Source organism: Palaemon carinicauda, chromosome 6 (assembly GCF_036898095.1).
Source record: "Palaemon carinicauda isolate YSFRI2023 chromosome 6, ASM3689809v2, whole genome shotgun sequence".
Taxonomy (NCBI): domain Eukaryota; kingdom Metazoa; phylum Arthropoda; class Malacostraca; order Decapoda; family Palaemonidae; genus Palaemon; species Palaemon carinicauda.
This window is the reverse complement of record NC_090730.1, coordinates 13,701,604-13,721,238: the sequence shown is the minus strand read 5'-3', so window position 1 is coordinate 13,721,238 and position 19,635 is coordinate 13,701,604. Positions and strand designations below refer to the sequence as shown.

At 37.8% G+C, this 19,635-nt stretch overlaps 1 protein-coding gene across 2 annotated transcripts in view; it reads right to left on the bottom strand.

The window, feature by feature from the left end:
• Adk2 (Adenosine kinase 2) overlaps nucleotides 1-19,635 on the bottom strand; it is a 118,392-nt gene that overhangs the window by 48,053 nt on the left and 50,704 nt on the right. The window contains exon 1 of one of the 2 annotated variants that reach the window (XM_068374982.1): nucleotides 699-847. The exons of the other annotated variant lie outside the window; for it this stretch is intronic. Within the exon in view, the coding sequence (XP_068231083.1) occupies nucleotides 699-712 (14 nt within the window). The 5' untranslated portion in view covers nucleotides 713-847. Of the gene's footprint in view, nucleotides 1-698; nucleotides 848-19,635 lie in introns of those variants that run through there. 2 annotated transcript variants of the gene reach the window in all.

Here is a 19,635-nt window from a genome sequence, read left to right as displayed (position 1 = left end):
CTTATCATAAAACGTTTTGGAAACAAAGTCTCCTGTTAGTGACATTTACATATAAAATTGACCAAATAAACAACGAACGATTGCATTTATGAAAACATTAATGTTTATTAAGCTCATTATCGAGAGAGAGAGAGAGAGAGGAGAGAGAGAGAGAGAGAGAGAGAGAATCCCTTGATGTTTTAACTAAATGTACAGTATATCCACCAAGAAAAAAATATATATAATTTCACCATACTTTCATCAACAACTCGTGGTTTGAGTCAGTAATAAAGATTACTATTCACCAAGAGGAACCTTTACCAGCTCCTCCTCACACGGTCACTGTCCATGAAGCCGGAACATCCACACCCAAAACAAGAAACTGGTTTCATTTACGAAACTATGTTTCGTACACCGCACCGGATCCTAGCGGTGGAAAAAAAAGAGAGAGAGAGACATTACCGCTTCTCGCAGATGCCACATCTTCCCAGGTACAAAAATTTCACATATTTTCAAAGAAACCGCTTAATATCGTACTGGTAAAACACAGAAACCGTAATAAATATGATAGAGATCAGTCAGGCGGTTGTCGAACTGCTTCGTATTCTTAACGCATCGTTACACATTACGTGGCACCGTCACATCCGAGTCGTCACACAAACACACATACAAACAAACCAATTTTTCTGGTCCACGTGTTCGAAGAGCGCAACACTAACCTGACGGAGGCCATCGTAACAGAGAGGATTTGCCGACTGAGAACTAGTCGCAACGCCAGCTTCGTATTTATATCTTTCCACGATAGGACGAGTCCATCTTCGCCACAAGGGGGGAGGACACTTCGCAGGGCGAGTTTACAAGGCTTGAGATTCACACCAGCAATCGTCATGCGAACGTTCAAGCAAACAGAATATCACTACCAATAGAATGACAAGTTTAATTAAGGTAGTCAAACCGTCTCCGTAGAATGAGAATTTAAGATAGGTTTATAACAGGACGATGTCACCAGCTGCCACATCCTAAATCCGTAGAGAGCTGAATTCTTAATCTCAAAACCGACCTTTCCATTATAATCTATATACCGACAAGATAACTAGTTTTGAGAACATCACACCACCATGTACAAGCAGAAACCGAATGGTACGATAAATATAACACACACGCACACACACACACACACACATATATATATATATACATATATATATATATATATAATATACTGTATGTATATATAGATAGATAGATAGATAAGTACACTTGGAACAAGAGGCAGAACTATCTTAAAGCGATAATGCATTATTCAACTATATTTGAGGCTGCTAATGTGTTGAGAGAGAGAGAGAGAGAGAGAGAGAGAGAGAGAGAGAGAGTTTAGTCAAGTGACATTTACATGTCTGAGCAGTGCTAAATATTACACACGAGAGAGAGAGAGAGAGAGAGAGAGAGAGAGAGAGAGAAACTGGTAATAATGATACCTTCTTGCTAGAAAGATTACCAAGTAATAGAGGGTCCGTGACTAAAATGACGAGGGTACAAACAGTATGACCAACCCTTGGATGATTTCACTCTCTTGCAATTAGTCCGTTTACCAAAAAAAAAAAAAAAAAAAAAAAAAAAAAAATAAAGGAAAATGTTGAAGGGTCCGCAGTGCGACGATTAGCATTCTAAAAGCAACTGTTTTCAATCAAGAATGTTTTTAACCCTTTAACGCTGCTAAATATTTTATGAATATTCATGAATATATTTACTATTTTCAAGATTTGTAAACTATTTATCTGAATTCCCATGACTTGAGTGATCCTTTTGAGGATTCGGTAAGGATTTCTTCGTGGGATTTTAAGGATTCACTGTCTAGTTCTTCATTGGATTCTGAGGACTGTCGAAGAGTTATCCATGAATAATTTACTCCGAAGAAAATTTTTTTGATGACATTCAATAGATGCCTTGTGTAGGAGGGTGATGTGGATTCGTGTCAGGGTTGAGGAGGGGAAGGGGGAGGGGGGGGGTTTAAACCATGGAGAAGGGGGGGGGGGGTTAATTCCTCTTTGGTGTTCAAATGATGGTTGTGAAATCTTTGGTTAATGATGCTCAACAGAGATGTGAGATGTTCTTTGACTTTCAAAAGGTCTAAGAAGTCCTGTGATAAAATGGATGCTGCAAAGCGTTTGCAATTGTGGAAATTTTTATATAATTGGCATGAAAAAGAGTTGTTGAAATTATGATCATAAATCGCATGGGGGTTATAAGTTTTCTACAGTCATTATGGTTACTATAAATATTATAAGTCATTGGGATTAATCAAAATGAAGGTTACTAAGTCACCGAGGTCAATATGAAGATTGCAAAGTCATTGGGAGTAAAATGAAGGTTACTAAGACAGTAGGGTTGCTATAAAGACTGCAAAGTTATTGGGATTAAAATGAAGGTTACTATACAGATTGGGAAGTTATTGGGATTCAATGAAGGATTCTAAGGCACTGGGGTTGCTATAAAGATTGCTAGGTTATTAGGACTAATATGAAGGTTGCTAAGACACTGAGCTTACTATAAAGATTACAAGGTCATTGGGATTAAAATGGAAGTTGCCAAGTCACCGGATTTAATATGAAATTGCAAAGTCATTGTGATCAAAATGCAGGTTACCATGATACTGGAATTGCTATAAAGATTTCAAAGTTATCAAACTTAAAATGAAGGTCACTAAGTAACTGACATTAATATAAAAGTTGTAATGCCTTAGTTTAATATAAATGTTGAAAATCATCGACTTATCATTAAGGCTGCAAAGTGAATGAGAGATAAAGATATACCGTCTAGGTACTTGGTTTAGCAAGTTGTAGTCACTCGGGGGTTGTGGTATCACGTGAAACACATGCTAATAACTGGGCCATAGTAGTTATTAGATACAAGATGGGAACCCAGTGTTGTAAACTGACCATTTGGGGTAGAGCAGAACAACAAAAAAAGATACAACAATCAACAAATGAATGAAAGGGGAGTCAAGTACGCCAGATGAGCGAGAATTGCTCATTTCCACTTGCCTAAAATACACATAAGCACATACACACACACACACACACACACACACGCTTGCGCAGCTGTGTCCACATGTTTGCTATCAGCTTTGGAAAGAAAAAAAGGACGTAAGATGAGTTTCCTCGTAGCGTAACTACTACTACTAGTACTACTACTACTACTACTACTACTACTACTAAATACTGAATGACACTACAAAACTGAATTATAATAATTTGAATATTAATATAAGAAAGAAGAAACATCGACAAGAATAAAAAAAAAACAATCTTTTCTGGCCACTTGAAGTCAATATCTTTTCACTGGACGTGGAGGGAAAAAGTGAACAGTTCTGAGAGGAGAGAGAGAGAGAGAGAGAGAGAGAGAGAGAGAGAGACTAATAATTAAAAGTAATTTAAGTGACATCAAGGGTAACTAACTTTCTGAACTGAATGTTCTCACGCTCAGTAGTTATTGCTGCACCCAACCTATTCATATACAGTATCCGCAAGATTGGATGATGATGATAATAATAATAATAATAATAATAATAATAATAATAATAAAAGATGATATCAATTATAAAGATGATGATAATAATAATAATGAGAAAAATCTTAGGGAAAACAAATGAAACCTTAAAAAAAACTTAAATTTAGAAATAAGGAAAGAAGTTATGATTAGAATTAAGAAGTATAGTTCGAAAATAGAATTAATTAGGTGTATAACTACTACCCGATACAAAATACATTTTGAAACAAAAATCCAAATATACACAAATGTGGACTCCATCACTTCCGGTAGACACCAGAACATCTGTACCTACACAGCCCCCCAGATACGATAGAAATGTAATGAAAAAAATACTTGTTACTTATGCTTCGATATAATATTACGAAAATGTCCTCAAATGAAGCGTTTATATATATATATATATATATATACACACACACATATATATATATATATATACACACACATATATATATATATACATATATATATATATATATATATGTGTGTGTGTATGGTGTGTTTGTGTGTGTGTGTGACTGTTACAATCATATATCAACGGCTGAACTAGAGAGGTTACAACTCCCATGTTATCTTTGATTCAGAAGACGATTTTAACTGAGGGAAATTGAAGTAAAATAAAAATGATATGAAGGAAGAAATTAACTATGAAGGATAATGTCTTCATTAATGTCCAGTGGAATTTTTACGGTTTCTGGGGGAGTACATCCTTAAAGTTACGGTAATAAATAGACTATTACAGTATATATTCATACACGTATACACACACATATATATATATATATATATATATATATATATTATACTTATGTTTCCTTACTAAAATATCATATACAATCCTTATCATAATAAAAATTACAATATCTTACAAAAAATAACCCTTCACAAAGTATACTTGCTTACTTAAAGATAACAAAACATATATACAACTACACCAAATTTCTAAATATACACTGATACATCCGTCCTTCATTTATTTTTTTAGGGAATTGATGCATAAAGAGTGAAACGCATATAAACAGAAAACAAACACGGGTGAGATACGACAAGCAAAGATATGCATATAGTCAAGAAATAAACCTCGGTAAATATGAAATAAATAAAAAACACAAACTCGTTAATTAGCAAAATAAAAATTTCATGCATTCATAATAACACAAAAATGACAAGGTTTTTCGTATTAGTTTGTTAACGCGAATTTAGTTCATCAGAAATTACAGCCGATTCTTCATCGAATCTCATCATCATAATAAACAAACCGACCAGATAGAGACATACACTATAACATCTGTGCAGAATAAACATGGAGAAACGTGATCCAGGGGAAAAAACTTCAATTAACGTGTTTTTTTCAGTTTTTTTTTTTTTTTTTTTTTTTTTTCTATATTGGGTAAGCACGGTTGCCTCCATTTTAAATAACTTTGCTTTGGAGTAGACCGTAGTCCCGATCTGGTGCCCTACCTGACATCAATCTCTATAGACTTTGCCTGACATCGCTTTTGAGCTTGGTAACGTACGTTTAAGGGGTTCGAAAGGAAGAGAAAGATGGGGAGATGGAACAGGAAGGGTGTGGTGCAGCAGACACACACAGAAAACTGGTTCTTCACAGACGAGACAGATGCGAGATCAAGTAAGACATGTGAACCGCCGACAGACATCAAAGCCTTCGTGAAAGGCGTTTCTCTGGGAATGTGGTATGCGTACGAGATCTTTTTTGTTATCATTATTATCATGTTTTGTAGTGTGTATGCAACTCGGTTGAGAGAGAGAGAGAGAGAGAGAGAGAGAGAGAGAGAGAGAGAGATTATAGAAGACTACTATACTTCAAACTTAAAAGCGATTACTAATGATACCAGTATAATGCACTGAAAACTAATACTATGTAGATAGGAAGTAATTAAAAGAATAAAAAGGTTCAGAGAGAGAGAGAGAGAGAGAGAGAGAGAGAGAGAGACGTGTCAATGTACTCCTCTTGGCAGACTACAGAAATAAGGTAACAAAAAACGATATTGTAAATGAGCAAAATATGACTGGTATAGGAATAATGGGCCGGGCGGATGCCAGTTGGTGAAATAATGTAACTATGACCATAGAGGGACTAATTTAAAAACATCTGAAGAAAATTATATAAGTAAATGAAACAGAAATAACTTATTATTTAATTATATAATGACTTCTTTAAATAGTCTGATGTAGCAAGGTTTAATGTCATCGATGTCTTTGATACGGTTAAAAAAATACTTTTGGCAATTATGATCACTACTGGGAATGCTGATGAACTACAGCAATTAATTCTATCCCTTAGCCTAAATTCGAAAAATTCTTAGTCAAAGTTATTTGCAAAATCTACATAAATTCTACCCAATTTTGATAATCATACGCTTACTGATCTCTAAGATCACTTTACAATAACTCGTACTTTTACTTCAAAATAATACTAGACAAACTCAACGTCACATCATCACTTCCGAAATCTTCAACTACAACTGGACTAAATAAATTGCTGACCTTCAAAGAAGCAACTATTGCTGTAAAATACTGCACCATACTACAGAACAGCAATTAAACTTCAATATAAAAACATTTAATTATTGTGTTATAAAGCCAACTTTACTAAGGCATTACCAATGTTTCAGTACAGGCAGCTACTCTCAGTACAGGTTCGTACTCACGCCTTTTAAAACTTTGACTTTCCAAATTACCGTGGCTCTCTCGACGTTATCTCTCGACTATTCCCAGTGTGTACCGAGAAGGAAAACAGGTGTAATCAGTATCCTCGTATATGAATATACAAATATGTGTCCATATGCAAATATAACTCCAATAAGGATTATAAGACGATACAATGTAGGTAAAAAAAAATTGATGTGTTCGGGGATTACGGCAGATATCTACAAATAATTTAAAGCAAATGGTTGGTAAAATTTGCTGTAACAAAAGGTGACTAGCAACAAACAAACAAACTCCCGTAGATAACAACATAGTCGATGAAATGACAAAATATATTTTTCTGAGAGAGAGAGAGAGAGAGAGAGAGAGAGAGAGAGAGAGAGAGAGAGATTTTACAAAAGAACCGGTTTTACCAGGAAATGAACTTTTTTACTTAAAATTCAACGCATACATTAAGTAACATAATACACCTATGAAGTTTCTGATATATATATATATATATATATATATACATATATATATATATATATATGAGAGAGAGAGAGAGAGAGAGAGAGAGAGAGAGACAGGAATTTACATAATGAAATTATATTATCTGTAGTACTAGCCAAATATATTGATGAGTCATCTTCGAATTTAACGGAGACCTTTGTGTATATATCACCAACTTGGTGACTTGAAAATGACTGTATTACTTGTAATTCCTACATGATTAAGAATAAAGATAAAATAGTCCATATAAATTTTATTTAATCAGCAATAAACCACAAGCTTGATTCCAGTAATTTATTTTTATAGACCTGTTATTTTATCAAAGGTCATCTAAAATCAGGTACCACAAAAATATAACCAAATTCAAATTACGGTGATGTATTCTAATTAACTTTCATATGCATCTTTATTTTCATTTAAATATATTAATGTATTTTGTAAAATTCCAGTGAAAAACAACACATGTAAACCTTTCAACGTAACTGACCTCTGATGTCATGACGTCAGCTTACGATAAATAAAATAGATATCTAATTATTCATTCATCAGAACGCATCTAAGTGTGAAATCCTGTGAGGTGGATACGATTTCTTCCACCTGAGTGGATTCGGACCGCCGAGGCTACTCTCTGTCGGACCCATGTGATAGATAATATTGGTATTCTAGAGATTCCCCATAAATCCGGTTTATAACTTGGAATAACTCCTAAGCCTTATTTAGATATTTTTACTAATTATCAAGGTCTTTGAGGATTATACGTTTTACTAATGTGATATCAAGAATTCATAGTGGTGTGTCTTTGTGTTAAGTAATGGATGTTTACTTTGAAAACGGTGCCTATATATATATATATATATATATTGAACAAATGAAGGGAACGTCACAGAGCAATGACGAAAGTGGGTGTGATTACAAACAACATCTCTAGACTTTGGTTATAAAGACCCATAGGTCGAGAGAGAGAGAGAGAGAGAGAGAGAGAGAGAGAGAGGATTCACTCCAGAAAATATTAACTCACTAGTGTACGTGACCCATCAAATGTGAAGGCTCAATACTTGAGATACATATGCATACATACGCACACTACCCTCTTACAATGGTATGATTAATCACTCTCCACCTTACCCAAGGGACGGGGTTGAGGAGCGTGACCGGAAAGAAATAATACATACATACATACATACACACACACACACACATATATATATATATATATATATACATACATAATATACACACACACACACACACATATATATATATATATATATTAAAAATGAGACTACTATATAAGAGATATTACTCGAGTGCCATATGCGAACGAGATCATGATGATGGGTAGATGGAGATGGTTTGGGCATGCTCTTCCCACTGGCCAAGAGAGATTAGTTCACGAAACGTTCAGCTGAACTCCACAAGGCACTAGAAGAGTTGGAAGGCCCAGGCCAACATGCTGAGGACTACGAAGCGTGAAGTACGAAATGATGAATGGGGAAGTATTGATTTAAAAGCTCAAGATAGAGACGACTGGCGAAATCTAACCGAGGCCCTTTGCGTCAATATGCATAGGAGATGATGATGATGATGATGATATATATATATATATATATATGTGTGTGTATATATATATATGCATGTATATATATATGTGTGTATATATAAGTATATATATGTGTGCGTATATATATATATATATATGTATATATATACACAGTATAAATATATATATATATATATATATATACATATATATATACATACATACATATACATATATATATATATATAACAGACAGTGTCTTTACTTTATATATAAACGAGATTGCTGATAACCCTGTTTATGGGTCTATGAAACGACTAAAATAAAGCAAGTTTTCTACGTCTGTCTTTTATCCAAGATATAAAAGTGGTTTGTGGATCAAAGTATTTGTTATGGGACATTTGCGTTCGACGCATGACAGTATATATGGGCCAAGAAAAAGCTCGAAAGATACGCTGACATATGTGTAATGTAGAAGATGCATGGGGTCCATTAGATACTACTGATATCGGGTGGAATTTCTCTACCATCGTCTATAACCGAATCTTTATTATTATTATTATTGTTTGCTAAGCTACAACCCTAGTTGGAAAAGCAGAATGCTATAAGCCCAGGGGCCCCAACAGAGAAAATAGCCCAGTGAGGAAAGGAAACATGGAAATATAAAATATTTCAAGAAGAGTAACAACATTAAAATAAATATTCCCTATATAATCTACAAAAATTGTAATAAAACACGAGGAAGAGAAATCAGATAGAATAGTGTGCCTGAGTGTACCCTCAAGCAAGAGAAGTCTAACCCAAGACAGTGGAGGACCATGGTACAGAGGCTATGGCACTACCCACGACTAGAGAACAATGGTTTGATTTTGGAGTGTCCTTCTCCTAGAAGAGCTGCTTACCATAGCTAAAGGGTCTCTTCTACCCTTACCAAGAGGAAAGTAGCCACTGAACAAATGCAGTGCAGTAGTTAACCCCTTGAGCGAAGAAGAATTGTTTAGTAATCTCAAGTGTTGTCAGGTGTATGAGGACAGACGAGAATCTGTAAAGAATAGGCTAGACTATTCGGCGTATGTGTAGGCAAAGAGAAAGAACCATAACCAGAGAGAAGGATCCAATGTAGTACTGCCTGACCAGTCAAAGGACTCCATAACTCTCTGGCTGTAGTACTTCAATGGGCGGCTGGTGCCCTGGCCAACCTACTACCTTTACATCAAATAGTACAGTTAAAGAAATTAGAAGCAAATTTTCGTTAGTTCTTACCATTATCTATATCAGCTTAAGGTCAGACTAGGAAAGTATAAGTAATTAAAACAGTATTATTATTTATTATCATCATTAATTGCTAAGCTACAACCCTAGCTGGAAAAGCAGAATGCTATAAGGCCGAGGGCTCCAACAAGGAAAATAGCCCAGTGAGGTAAGGAAACAAGGAAAAATAAAATATTCTAAGAACAGTAACATTAAAATAAATATCTCGTAGGGATAGGGGCAGACCCATCAACCGTTTACGAAGTAACTCAAGAGTTTTGTCTTTAGTTTGGATCATAACATCTATAATACTTGAATCTTGTAAAAAAAAAAAAAGAAAAAAAGTTAAGTTCATTCCATACATAATTTTCCATTTAACAAAGACCTTCGCCCCCATAAATGACACGCTGAAAAAAATTGTATTCACTTTCAACATGCAATGTCCTTTTTTGATAAAAGAGCTTGATTGCCGCAAATGATAAAATGACAGTATGCCATCGCCGCAATGCTATAAAAAGGCACTGAGATCTGAACATCAACTTCTGGCAAGATAGATATCCCGACTCATTAATCACGTCGCTGATGGCTACGGAACGTCAAGTGGTGGGATAAGACGGATATGAGAGTGGGGAAAGGGGGGAGGGGGTTGTACTTGCACATCTGCGTGACGTAAATCCAAGAGGATATAGAGAGAAGGAAGGAGAAAGGTTAGCAGCTGAATGGAGATATAGATTGAGGTCTTACTGTGAGAGGTCGAAAATAATGTATGCGTTTTTTTTTCTTTTGAGGTTTTACGAAGTTACAAATAGTGTCATTGTAAAACGAAAGAAAGGACCGGCAAATGTTTTGTTTGGCTCTCCCAAACACTTCACTGATGATTTATAAACAAAGAGCTGTCAAGGCAGTGCAAACAATAATCTAGAGCATTTGAGTAGGAATGTGTCGAGTGATGAGGGTTGGGGAGGAACGGAGGTCAAGTTAAGTTTTTCGAGAACTTTACCCAAAAGGATGTTTTTTTTTTTTTTTTTTTTTTTTTTTTAAGTAACTTAAAGGACAACACAGCAAGCACCATTAATTCCTCATTCACTACACGAAGATTCCAAAAAGATGAAGCATACAAAGCTGTGAATTTACTGTTCAAAATAAGAAAAAATTATGAAACCATTTGCAAATAAGCCAAGGAAGGAAATTCCACAGTTTGGAAGTAAGAGGAGAAGAATCATCCACGCCAAATGGAGATTTTCATGACACAGTAATGCAAGCATTAACCCGGAGAATTAAAATTAATGATCATTACGCACGCAAACTGCATTGCCAACAATACGCCATCATTATATGAAGCCTGACAAAACCAGTTGGAAATGTAGGTTAGCATAGAAAAAAAAAATCTGAAAATATTCTTTTCATCTGGGCAAGTTTCGTGGACTAGTGTTACCTAATTATAGGGTTGTTGAGGCCTATTGGAAACGCCCCTGTCACGCGATCTGCTGTACTGGGATTCGAGACCCGCTCAAGTTCGATAAATTCTTGTAGTGTCTGCAACCTCACCCTACTTGTGAGCTATGGATGAGGGGTTTGGGGGAGCCTGTATGTCTACCAACTGAGTCATCAGCAGCCACTGCCTGTCCCTCCCTAGTCCTATCTTGGGTGGAGAGGGGGCCTGGCCGCTGGATACATATGATCGATCTCTAAGGCACTGGATACATATGACCAGTCTCAAAGGCAATATTGCTGTCCTTTGCCTCTGCCATTCATGAGCGACCTTTAAAGACTTTAAAAACTTAAAAATATAATTGGGAATCAAACTATCATTTATAGATCCTTAACAAATATAGTATAACAAAACTCAACAATGTTGATGCAAGCAAATTTAGCTATGTCAACATTGAGATTTCACTTGTCTATTTTGAAATCCGGAAGGAAGCTATTTTACTGAAAAACAGTAAACATGAGCTATTGATTTAATCACAATAATAGAGACTGAATTCGAGAGAATAGAGATCTCTAAATGAAAGCTTATAGTAGAGCTGTCCAACTGAAAGCTTATAAATAGAGCTGTCCAACTGAAAGCTTATAAATAGAGCTGTCCAACTGAAAGCTTATAAATAGAGCTGTCCAACTGAAAGCTTATAAATAGAGCTGTCCAACTGAAAGTTTATAAATAGAGCTGTCCAACTAAAAGCTTATAAATAGAGCTGTTCAATTGAAGGCTTACAAATAGAACTGTCCAACTGAAGGCTTACACAGAACAGTCCAACTGAATGCTTACAAATAGAGCTGTCCAACTGAAGGCTTACACAGAACAGTCCAACCGGATGCTTACAAATAGAGCTGTCCAACTGAAGGCTTACACAGAACAGTCCAACTGAATGCTTACAAATAGAGCTGTCCAACTGAAGGCTTACAAATAGAGCTGTCCAACTTAAGGCTTAGACAGAACTGTCCAACTGAATGCTTACAAATAGAGCTGTCCAACTGAAGGCTTACACAGAACTGTCCAACTGAATGCTTACAAATAGAGCTGTCCAACTGAAGGCTTATACAGAACTGTCCAACTGAATGCTTACAAATAGAGCTGTCCAACTGAAGGCTTACAAATAAAGCTGTCCAACTGAATGCTTACAAATAGAGCTGTCCAGCTGAAGGCTTACACATAACTGTCCAACTGAATGCTTACAAATAGAGCTGTCCAACTGAAGGCTAACACAGAACTGTCCAACTGAATGCTTACAAATAGAGCTGTCCAACTGAATGCTTACAAATAGAGCTGTCCAACTGAATGCTTACAAATAGAGCTGTCCAACTGAAGGCTTACACAGAACTGTCCAACTGAATGCTTACAAATAGAGCTGTCCAACTGAATGCTTACAAATAGAGCTGTCCAACTGAATGCTTACAAATAGAGCTGTCCAACTGAAGGCTTACACAGAACTGTCCAACTGAATGCTTGCAAATAGAGCTGTCCAACTGAATGCTTACAAATAGAGCTGTCCAACTGAAGGTTTACACAGAACTGTCCAACTGAATGCTTACAAATAGAGCTGTCCAACTGAATGCTTACAAATAGAGCTGTCCAACTGAAGGTTTACACAGAACTGTCCAACTGAAGGCTTACAAATAGAGCTGTCCAACTGAATGCTTACAAATAGAGCTGTCCAACTGAAGGCTTACACAGAACTGTCCAACTGAATGCTTACAAATAGAGCTGTCCAACTGAATGCTTACAAATAGAGCTGTCCAACTGAAGGCTTACACAGAACTGTCAAACTGAATGCTTACAAATAGAGCTGTCCAACTGAATGCTAACAAATAGAGCTGTCCAACTGAAGGCTTACACAGAACTGTCCAACTGAATGCTTACAAATAGAGCTGTCCAACTGAATGCTTACAAATAGAGCTGTCCAACTGAATGCTTACAAATAGAGCTGTCCAACTGAAGGCTTACAAATAGAGCTGTCCAACTGAAGGCTTACACAGAACTGTCCAACTGAATGCTTACAAATAGAGCTGTCCAACTGAAGGTTTACACAGAACTGTCCAACTTAATGCTTACAAATAGAGCTGTCCAACTGAATGCTTACAAATAGAGCTGTCCAACTGAAGGCTTACAAATAGAGCTTTCCAACTGAAGGCTTACACAGAACTGTCCAACTGAAGGCTTACAAATAGAGCTGTCCAACTGAATGCTTACAAATAGAGCTGTCCAACTGAAGGCTTACAAATAGAGCTGTCCAACTGAAGGCTTACACAGAACTGTCCAACTGAATGCTTACAAATAGAGCTGTCCAACTGAAGGTTTACACAGAACTGTCCAACTGAATGCTTACAAATAGAGCTGTCCAACTGAATGCTTATAAATAGAGCTGTCCAACTGAAGGCTTACACAGAACTGTCCAACTGAATGCTTACAAATAGAGCTGTCCAACTGAATGCTTACAAATAGAGCTGTCCAACTGAAGGCTTACAAATAGAGCTGTCCAACTGAAGGCTTACACAGAACTATCCAACTGAATGCTTACAAATAGAGCTGTCCAACTGAAGGCTTACACAGAACTGTCCAACTGAATGCTTACAAATAGAGCTGTCCAACTGAAGGCTTACACAGAACTGTCCAAATGAAGGCTTACAAATAGAGCTGTCCAACTGAAGGCTTACACAGAACTGTCCAAATGAAGGCTTACAAATAGAGCTGTCCAACTGAAGGCTTACACAGAACTGTCCAAATGAAGGCTTACAAATAGAGCTGTCCAACTGAAGGCTTACACAGAACTGTCCAAATGAAGGCTTACAAATAGAGCTGTCCAACTGAAGGCTTACACAGAACTGTCCAAATGAAGGCTTACAAATAGAGCTGTCCAACTGAAGGCTTACACAGAACTGTCCAACTGAATGCTTACAAATAGAGCTGTCCAACTGAAGGTTTACACAGAACTGTCCAACTGAATGCTTACAAATAGAGCTGTCCAACTGAATGCTTACAAATAGAGCTGTCCAACTGAAGGCTTACACAGAACTGTCCAACTGAATGCTTACAAATAGAGCTGTCCAACTGAAGGCTTACACAGAACTGTCCAAATGAAGGCTTACAAATAGAGCTGTCCAACTGAAGGCTTACACAGAACTGTCCAACTGAAGGCTTACAAATAGAGCTGTCCAACTGAAGGCTTACACAGAACTGTCCAAATGAAGGCTTACAAATAGAGCTGTCCAACTGAAGGCTTACACAGAACTGTCCAACTGAATGCTTACAAATAGAGCTGTCCAACTGAATGCTTACAAATAGAGCTGTCCAACTGAAGGCTTACAAATAGAGCTGTCCAACTGAAGGCTTACACAGAACTGTCCAACTGAAGGCTTACAAATAGAGCTGTCCAACTGAAGGCTTACACAGAACTGTCCAACTGAATGCTTACAAATAGAGCTGTCCAACTGAATGCTTACAAATAGAGCTGTCCAACTGAAGGCTTACAAATAGAGCTGTCCAACTGAAGGCTTACACAGAACTGTCCAACTGGAGGCTTACAAATAGAGCTGTCCAACTGAATGCTTACAAATAGAGCTGTCCAACTGAAGGCTTACACAGAACTGTCCAACTGAATGCTTACAAATAGAGCTGTCCAACTGAATGCTTACAAATAGAGCTGTCCAACTGAAGGCTTACAAATAGAGCTGTCCAACTGAAGGCTTACACAGAACTGTCCAACTGAATGCTTACAAATAGAGCTGTCCAACTGAAGGTTTACACAGAACTGTCCAACTGAATGCTTACAAATAGAGCTGTCCAACTGAATGCTTACAAATAGAGCTGTCCAACTGAAGGCTTACACAGAACTGTCCAACTGAATGCTTACAAATAGAGCTGTCCAACTGAATGCTTACAAATAGAGCTGTCCAACTGAAGGCTTACAAATAGAGCTGTCCAACTGAAGGCTTACACAGAACTATCCAACTGAATGCTTACAAATAGAGCTGTCCAACTGAAGGCTTACACAGAACTGTCCAAATGAAGGCTTACAAATAGAGCTGTCCAACTGAATGCTTACAAATAGAGCTGTCCAACTGAATGCTTACACAGAACTGTCCAACTGAATGCTTACAAAGAGAGCTGTCCAACTGAATGCTTACAAATAGAGCTGTCCAACTAAATGCTTACAAATAGAGCTGTCCAACTGAAGGCTTACACAGAACTATCCAACTGAATGCTTACAAATAGAGCTGTCCAACTGAATGCTTACAAATAGAGCTGTCCAACTGAAGGCTTACACAGAACTGTCCAACTGAATGCTTACAAATAGAGCTGTCCAACTGAATGCTTACAAATAGAGCTGTCAACTGAAGGTTTACACAGAACTGTCCAACTGAAGGCTTACAAATAGAGCTGTCCAACTGAAGGCTTACACAGAACTGTCCAACTGAAGGCTTACAAATAGAGCTGTCCAACTGAAGGCTTACACAGAACTGTCCAACTGAATGCTTACAAATAGAGCTGTCCAACTGAAGGCTTACACAGAACTGTCTAACTGAATGTTTACAAATAGAGCTGTCCAACTGAAGGTTTACACAGAACTGTCCAACTGAAGGCTTACAAATAGAGCTGTCCAACTGAAGGCTTACACTTAACTGTCCAACTGAAGGCTTACAAATAGAGCTGTCCAACTGAAGGCTTACACTTAACTGTCCAACTGAAGGCTTACAAATAGAGCTGTCCAACTGAAGGCTTACACTTAACTGTCCAACTGAAGGCTTACAAATAGAGCTGTCCAACTGAAGGCTTACACAGAACTGTCTAACTGAATGTTTACAAATAGAGCTGTCCAACTGAAGGTTTACACAGAACTGTCCAACTGAAGGCTTACAAATAGAGCTGTCCAACTGAAGGCTTACACAGAACTGTCCAACTGAAGGCTTACAAATAGAGCTGTCCAACTGAAGGCTTACACAGAACTGTCCAAATGAAGGCTTACACTTAACTGTCCAACTGAAAGCTTACAAATAGAGCTGTCCAACTGAAGGCTTACACAGAACTGTCCAACTGAAGGCTTACACTTAACTGTCCAACTGAAAGCTTACAAATAGAGCTGTCCAACTGAAGGCTTACACAGAACTGTCCAACTGAATGCTTACAAATAGAGCTGTCCAACTGAATGCTTACAAATAGAGCTGTCCAACTGAATGCCTACAAATAGAGCTGTCCAACTGAATTTACACAGAACTGTCCAACTGAATGCTTACAAATAGAGCTGTCCAACTGAATGCTTACAAATAGAGCTGTCTGAATGCTTACAAATAGAGCTGTCCAACTGAATGCTTACAAATAGAGCTGTCCAACTGAAGGTTTACACAGAACTGTCCAACTGAAGGCTTACAAATAGAGCTGTCCAACTGAATGCTTACAAATAGAGCTGTCCAACTGAAGGCTTACAAATAGAGCTGTCCAACTGAAGGCTTACACAGAACTGTCCAACTGAATGCTTACAAATAGAGCTGTCCAACTGAAGGCTTACACAGAACTGTGTAACTGAATGCTTACAAATAGAGCTGTCCAACTGAAGGTTTACACAGAACTGTCCAACTGAAGGCTTACAAATAGAGCTGTCCAACTGAAAGCTTACAAATAGAGCTGTCCAACTGAAGGCTTACAAATAGAGCTGTCCAACTGAAGGCTTACACAGAACTGTCCAACTGAATGCTTACAAATAGAGCTGTCCAACTGAAGGCTTACACAGAACTGTCTAACTGAATGCTTACAAATAGAGCTGACCAACTGAAGGTTTACACAGAACTGTCCAACTGAAGGCTTACAAATAGAGCTGTCCAACTGAATGCTTACAAATAGAGCTGTCCAACTGAAGGCTTACAAATAGAGCTGTCCAACTGAAGGCTTACAAATAGAGCTGTCCAACTGAAGGCTTACACAGAACTGTCTAACTGAATGCTTACAAATAGAGCTGTCCAACTGAAGGCTTACACAGAACTGTCCAACTGAATGCTTACAAATAGAGCTGTCCAACTGAATGCTTACAAATAGAGCTGTCCAACTGAATGCTTACAAATAGAGCTGTCCAACTGAATGCTTACAAATAGAGATGTCCAACTGAAGGCTTACAAATAGAGCTGTCCAACTGAAGGCTTACACAGAACTGTCCAACTGAATGCTTACAGATAGAGCTGTCCAACTGAAGGCTTACACAGAACTGTCCAAACGAAGGCTTACAAATAGAGCTGTCCAACTGAAGGCTTACAAATAGAGCTGTCCAACTGAATGCTTACAAATAGAGCTGTCCAACTGAAGGCTTACAAATAGAGCTGTCCAACTGAAGGCTTACACAGAACTGTCCAACTGAATGCTTACAGATAGAGCTGTCCAACTGAAGGCTTACACAGAACTGTCCAAATGAAGGCTTACAAATAGAGCTGTCCAACTGAAGGCTTACAAATAGAGCTGTCCAACTGAAGGCTTACACAAAACTGTCCAACTGAAGGCTTACAAAAAGAGCTGTCCAACTGAAGGCTTACACAGAACTGTCAAACTGAATGCTTACAAATAGAGCTGTCCAACTGAATGCTTACAAATAGAGCTGTCCAACTGAAGGCTTACACAGAACTGTCAAACTGAATGCTTACAAATAGAGCTGTCCAACTGAATGCTTACAAATAGAGCTGTCCAACTGAAGGCTTACACAGAACTGTCAAACTGAATGCTTACAGATAGAGCTGTCCAACTGAAGGCTTACACAGAACTGTCCAAATGAAGGCTTACAAATAGAGCTGTCCAACTGAATGCTTACAAATAGAGCTGTCCAACTGAAGGCTTACACAAAACTGTCAAACTGAATGCTTACAAATAGAGCTGTCCAACTGAAGGCTTACACAGAACTGTCCAAATGAAGGCTTACAAATAGAGCTGTCCAACTGAATGCTTACAAATAGAGCTGTCCAACTGAAGGCTTACACAGAACTGTCAAACTGAATGCTTACAAATAGAGCTGTCCAACTGAATGCTTACAAATAGAGCTGTCCAATTGAAGGCTTACACAGAACTGTCCAACTGAATGCTTACAGATAGAGCTGTCCAACTGAAGGCTTACACAGAACTGTCCAAATGAAGGCTTACAAATAGAGCTGTCCAACTGAAAGCTTACAAATAGAGCTGTCCAACTGAAGGCTTACACAAAACTGTCCAACTGAAGGCTTACAAAAAGAGCTGTCCAACTGAAGGCTTACACAGAACTGTCAAACTGAATGCTTACAAATAGAGCTGTCCAACTGAATGCTTACAAATAGAGCTGTCCAACTGAAGGCTTACACATAACTGTCAAACTGAATGCTTACAAATAGAGCTGTCCAACTGAAGGCTTACACAGAACTGTCCAACTGAATGCTTACAAATAGAGCTGTCCAACTGAAGGCTTACAAATAGAGCTGTCCAACTGAAGGCTTACACAGAACTGTCCAACTGAAGGCTTACAAAAAGAGCTGTCCAACTGAATGCTTACAAATAGAGCTGTCCAACTGAAGGCTTACACAGAACTGTCTAACTGAAAGCTTACAAATAGAGCTGTCCAACTGAAGGCTTACACAGAACTGTCCAACTGAATGCTTACAAATAGAGCTGTCCAACTGAAGTCTTACACAGAACTGTCCAACTGAATGCTTACAAATAGAGCTGTCCAACTGAAGGCTTACACAGAACTGTCCAACTGAATGCTTACAAATAGAGCTGTCCAACTGAAGGCTTACACAGAACTGTCAAACTGAATGCTTACAAATAGAGCTGTCCAACTGAAGGCTTACACAGAACTGTCCAACTGAATGCTTACAAATAGAGCTGTCCAACTGAAGGCTTACAAATAGAGCTGTCCAACTGAAGGCTTACACAGAATTGTCCAACTGAAGGCTTACAAAAAGAGCTGTCCAACTGAATGCTTACAAATAGAGCTGTCCAACTGAAGGCTTACACAGAACTGTCTAACTGAATGCTTACAAATAGAGCTGTCCAACTGAAGGCTTACACAGAACTGTCCAACTGAAGGCTTACAAATAGAGCTGTCCAACTGAATGCTTACAAATAGAGCTGTCCAACTGAAGGCTTACAAATAGAGCTGTCCAACTGAAGGGTTACACAGAACTGTTTAACTGAATTCTTACAAATAGAGCTGTCCAACTGAAGGCTTACACAGAACTGTCCAACTGAATGCTTACAAATAGAGCTGTCCAACTGAATGCTTACAAATAGAGCTGTCCAACTGAATGCTTACAAATAGAGCTGTCCAACTGAAGGCTTACAAATAGAGCTGTCCAACTGAAGGCTTACATAGAACTGTCCAACTGAATGCTTACAAATAGAGCGGTCCAACTGAATGCTTACAATTAGAGCTGTTCAACTGAAGGCTTACAAATAGAGCTGTCCAACTGAAATCTTACAAATAGAGCTGTCTAACTGAAGGCTTACACAGAACTGTCCAAACTGAAGGCTTACAAATAGAGCTGTCCAACTGAAGGCTTACACAGAACTGTCCAACTGAAGGCTTACAAATAGAGCTGTCCAACTGAATTTTTACAAATAGAGCTGTCCAACTGAAGGCTTACAAAGAACTGTCCAACTGAATGCTTACAAATAGAGCTGTCCAACTGAAGGCTTCCAAATAGAG